A 5,484-nucleotide genomic window follows, 5' to 3' on the forward strand; every position below is an offset into this window, starting at 1 on the left:
TATCTCTCAAATACCTCTCAATATCATTCATCTTCTCACTCAAACACTTCATCACTTCTTGTTGCAAATATAGAGATAATGATTTTCTTTTATGAATGTGCTTGATCTCACTCTTTGGTGGTGATACACTACTATTGTCTTTTTCACCCTCAATCTTAGATTTGTTCTCCATACTATAGTAAGTATACAAACGTTGAAGGGTTTGTTCCACCTTAAGCACAATCTTTGTAACAATTTCAGTATCATAAACACTCTCAAAACAATATTTAAGATACTTCATCTTATACCTAGGATCAAGCACAACAGCAACAATATTTAAGATACTTAGGATCAAGCACAACAGCAACAGCAACAATCTTTGTAACAATTTCAGTATCATAAACACTCTCAAAACAATATTTAAGATACTTCATCTTATACCTAGGATCAAGCACAACAGCAACAAACAACATAACATTGATGTTTTCTACATCCCCAATATTTGTCATACTTTCTTTTCATACCGGCTGCCATTACAGATAACAAATGTTCATCACTTGAGGCCAAAGCAGACAATTGAGTGTGAATTTCACAAATTTCATGATAAAAGGTGTTTGATGTAACATGTAAGGTACCACTAAACTTTAGTGTGACTTCATAAAAGTGCGTAGAAACTTGACAAATATCTTAGCACTCTCCCAATCGGTACTAGTAGGCGGTCTAGCTCTCTTCTTCCCACTTTCATTTTCATTGAAGTAACTCAAGAATCTATCATCTTCCTCCTCATACCTTGAAAATGCTTTCTCAAAGATAATAGCAACATCTAGCATCATAAAAGTTGAGTTCCACCTTGTAGGCACATCTAAAATCAAACCACCTTTATAATCAATCTTTTCTCTCTCAGCACAAGCTTTGAATTTTCCCAATCGTGCAGGAGATGACCTGTAACGTCCTCGCTTCAAGCCTCTATTGGGTCCTTACACAGACGGAATGAATGGCTCTTATACACGAGTACGCCACTCTGGCTGCTTCCTGGATTGATGACTGACCCTACAGACCAACACGAGTGTTTCCAGCGTGCTTTGTCCTCACTTGCACGCTTCCTGGGAAAACTTCCCAGGAGGTCACCCATCCTAAAATTGCTCCAGGTCAAGCACGCTTAACTGTGGAGTTCTTTCGAGATGGGCTACTGAAAAACAAGACGCACCTTGTTGATATAGGTAGTACCAATCAATCCATTTAAGCCATCTTCAACTGTGTAGTCCCATACCTACACAGTCTCAGAATCATCCCTCTTGACCTTCCCCAGGCGATGTGGGATTGCACAGCTTACCCGGTATTTCCCCATACGGATCACGGGACTACTTACTGTCACAATCACCCCCCCTTACGGGGTCCGACGTCCTCGTCGACCACACTTCCAGCCGGGTCAAGGCTCGATACCATTTTGTAACATCCCCCGCTTAAAGCCTCCATTGGGTCCTTACACCCACGGAATGAATGGCTCTTATACACGAGTACGCCACTTTGGTCGCTTCCCGGATTGATTGCGACCCTACGGACGACCAACACGAGTGTTTCCAAACTGCGTGCTTTGTCCTCACTTGCACGCTTCCCGGGAAAACTTCCCGGAGGTCACCCATCCTAAAATTGCTCCGTGTCAAGCACGCTTAACGCAGTGGAGTTCTTTCGAGATGGGCTACCGAAAAACAAGACGCACCTTGTTGATATAGGTAGTACCAATCAATCCATTTAAGCCATCTTTAACTGTGTAGTCCCATACCTACACGATGCCGTAATCATCCCTCTTGACCTTCCCCAGGCGATGTGGGATTGCATAGCTTACCCGGTATTTCCCCATAGGGATCACGGGACTACTTACTGTCACAATCACCCCCCCTTACGGGGTCCGACGTCCTCGTCGACCACACTTCCGGCTGGGTCAAGGCTCTGATACCATTTTGTAACATCCCCGCTTCAAGCCTCCATTGGGTCCTTACACCCACGGAATGAATGGCTCTTATACACGAGTACGCCACTTTGGCTGCTTCCTGGATTGATGACTGACCCTACAGACCAACACGAGTGTTTCCAGCGTGCTTTGTCCTCACTTGCACGCTTCCTGGGAAAACTTCCCAGGAGGTCACCCATCCTAAAATTGCTCCAGGTCAAGCACGATTAACTGTGGAGTTCTTTCAAGATGGGCTACCGGAAAACAAGATAAACCTTCTTGATATAGGTAGTACCAATCAATCCATTTAAGCCCTCTTCAACTGTGCAGTCCCATACCTACACAGTCTCAGAATCATCCCACTTGACCTTCCCCAGGCGATGTGGAATTGCACAGCTTACCCGGTATTTCCCCATACGGATCACGGGACTACTGACTATCACATGACCGAATGTACCTCACAACATTACGAATAGCAGCAATTGAATCATGCAAATATTTTAGGCCCTCATTCACAATTAAATTCACTATGTGAGCACAACACCTAAAATGCATAAAATCACCATCAAGAATAGACCCTTTCCATGCATTGATTCTCCTCTTAACAAGACTAACAACTACATCATTTGCCGATGCATTGTCCACAGTCACGGCAAACACCTTCTCTATTCCCTAGCTAAGCAAACACGATTCAATCATCTTACCAATGGTATCTCCTTTATGGTTTGGAATTTGACAAAAACTTATGATTCGTTTTTGCAAACACCAATCACTATCAATGTAGTGTGCTGTTAGACACATATAAGGAATTTATTGGATGGATGTCCAACAATCAGTTGTTAAACACACTCTTTGACCCATTTTGATCAACTCCTCTTTTAGTTTTACTTTTTCATCCAAATAAAGTTGGTATATATCTCTAGGAACTGTCATTCTGATAGGAACAAAAAATCTAGGTTGCACCACTTTCATGAGATGTTTAAAACCTTCACCTTCCACAACTTTAAATGCATGTTCATCTAACACTACCATCTTAGCTAGAACTTTTCGACAATTCTCCTTATTAAAGGCCACTGCCAACGAATTTCCACCACCCTCATTACCATTTTGAAAACTCAATAACTTTTGTTTCTTATCAAATACCCTAAATGGATATTTCTTACATTGATTATTCAAATGACTCCACATACTGCTTGTTCCTACTCCAGTAGTATGACAAGCATAGTCTTTCTCGCAATAATTACATTTGCACCTAGGTTCATTTGGATTCCCCCCCTCAATTTTTGTAAAATGATCCCAAATAGCAGAGTGTCTACTTAGTTTTTTTTGGTAGTGGGTGTGTCATCATCACCTTCTTTTTTGGGTGACTCAAGCTCCATGGAGTTTGTGGTAGTAGGGATGAAGGTAGTGTTAGGGATAGGAAGTGGAGTAGTGTTAGGCTTATCATGGATTTCACCTAATTGAGTAGAAGTAGGGGAAATATACTTTTTCATAACTCGATCCTATAAAAGTAAAACCATAAAAAATACACAAAATCAACTAACTAGCATACAAAAGTAATAACAAATATATATTAACAAAAATTTAATACAATGCATAAAAATACTATGATAATAAATTATATTATATATAAAATCATGACACAAATAAATATTTCATAAATATGCATAAAAATAAATAAATTTACGTTATTGATACATCGATAATATAAGACATGCATGTTTTCTAAAAAAAACTAATATAAGATATGATAAATTATCTTTACAATACAAAATAATACTTAGATAATAAAAATGATGAGCTAGAATAAAAAAAACTCAATTTTATTCATATATATATATTTATCTATTAATTTTTCACAATAAAAACATTTAATTTAGTAAAATATAATATATATATACATAAACAAATAATAGTTATATACAAAATAATAGTATTCATATACATTATTATAAAAGTACATAAAAACATATTTGTACATATAAAAATGTAAATATACACATATATATTGATTATCGAGAGACAACAAACAAAAAAGATACATACACACAAATATATTTATTTATATTTATATACACATTAAATTATGAGTATCAATATATATAAAGCATACATATATTACATACCGTCACTGTCGTATTGTCGAGCGTCGGTATCAAAACTCTAACTAGTGTTAACTTTAGAGAAAATAGATCATCAACCTGTACATAAAAGAATATGTAAATATTTCATAAAAAAAACATGTAAATATATATATATATATATATTGCTAAGAAATAACAAAATAGCGGTGGTAGTAATTAATTCTCACAAAACTTTGTAGTAGTAGAATAGTGGTACACTGTTAGAGACTGATTTTGTGGTTTTAATTTTTGAGTGTTGATAAAGCTGCTGTGATGTTACTATCACAATATCACTAATGTATAATTTTATACTCATATATAGTCTTATACTGTAGGGTTAATTATATCAGTACAATATATATAATTATAAAATTTATTTAATAAATTAATACAAATTAATGTAATTTATAAATAGTAGTTTTCAAATTGTCTCTCGAATTGTAATATCTAAAATTAATGATAATTGATGAGTAGATATGATATTGTTAATAAATGAAAATTATTTTTATGATTTTTTCTTTTGCCGAATAATTCGTGATTGACTATTTGACTCATTAATTTAGCATATAAAACATAAGTTAATTATATATGATATATACACAGAAGTAATATGAGAGAACGTATTGGGTTGGGTTGTGTAGACTTAAATTTTCCAAACCCATAACCAAACCATATATAAACGACCCATCATCTTTCAAACCAATGAAGTACGGCCCATATTTTACGTAACCCTTTAACACAAAAAATGGGTTGGGTTGGCTGGTTTAGTCGGCCCGACCCGTATTTTGTGCACCCCTACTAGAGGAGTCTTTTGAGCCGGTGATACTAGATGAGAGATATATCATAGGGGAATAGTTGGGTCTCCCCTACTTCTACTCTTTCCTCTCAGACCTTTAGCGAGATTCTTGCCAGTAGCTTAGTAGGGGATGTTAAGTGCCAGATTCCTCATAGGAATTATCAGGCTCTCTCTGGGTTGGTTGGCGTGGTTTGAGCGCCATATTGAGCATGGGGCAGTATTACCGCTTCATCGATATTTTATGGACATCGCTGCTTACTTTGGGATGTGTTTGACATAGCTTACGCTAAAAAGCATCAAGTATCTTTTGATGATATTCGTCTTGTACAGAGAGTTAGGTTGGCCTTAGCCTACCCCCTACGAGATCAGTCACTACTTTAATCTGAAGTCTGTGCTGAAGAAGAACAGGACTAGCTACTTCTATCTTAGTCATATTGGTTACCAATGGTTGGGTGACACTAATTGCACAGCCATGTCAAAGGTCAGTGGGTACGCCAATTAGTACTTTATCGCCTATGGCCTTTGCGGGATTAGGCATTACGAATTTTGGCCAGTGCCATTCTCTAGATGCTCTATCCCCACTTTGCAAATAAGGGATAGGGCAAACCACATCATGTCTCTCTTGGCAGAGAAGA

At 37.2% G+C, this 5,484-nt stretch overlaps 1 protein-coding gene across 1 annotated transcript; it reads right to left on the reverse strand.

Annotated features, from left to right (window-relative positions):
• Nucleotides 1–293: 293 nt before the first annotated feature.
• LOC133038432 (zinc finger BED domain-containing protein DAYSLEEPER-like) lies at nt 294–5,282 on the reverse strand. The gene is made up of 8 exons (XM_061116585.1): nt 5,211–5,282; nt 4,057–4,131; nt 3,282–3,432; nt 2,780–3,003; nt 2,388–2,602; nt 655–945; nt 504–506; nt 294–420 (listed from the first exon to the last, which is right to left on the reverse strand). The coding sequence occupies exons 1-8, from the start codon at nt 5,280–5,282 to the stop codon at nt 294–296; spliced, it is 1,158 nt and encodes a 385-aa protein (XP_060972568.1).
• Between the last annotated feature and the right edge of the window lie 202 nt (nt 5,283–5,484).

This window comes from Cannabis sativa, chromosome 5 (assembly GCF_029168945.1).
Source record: "Cannabis sativa cultivar Pink pepper isolate KNU-18-1 chromosome 5, ASM2916894v1, whole genome shotgun sequence".
Classification (NCBI taxonomy): domain Eukaryota; kingdom Viridiplantae; phylum Streptophyta; class Magnoliopsida; order Rosales; family Cannabaceae; genus Cannabis; species Cannabis sativa.

Coding starts and splice junctions, on each gene's coding strand:
- LOC133038432 (XM_061116585.1), bottom strand. CDS start 5,282: ATGACTAAGATAGAAGTAGCTAGTCCTGTTCTTCTTCAGCACAGACTT. Junction 3,433..4,056: donor TCGACAATACGACAGTGACG/GTATGTAATATA, acceptor TTACTTTTATAG/GATCGAGTTATGAAAAAGTA. Junction 946..2,387: donor GCTATTCGTAATGTTGTGAG/GTACATTCGGTC, acceptor AGGACCCAATAG/AGGCTTGAAGCGAGGACGTT.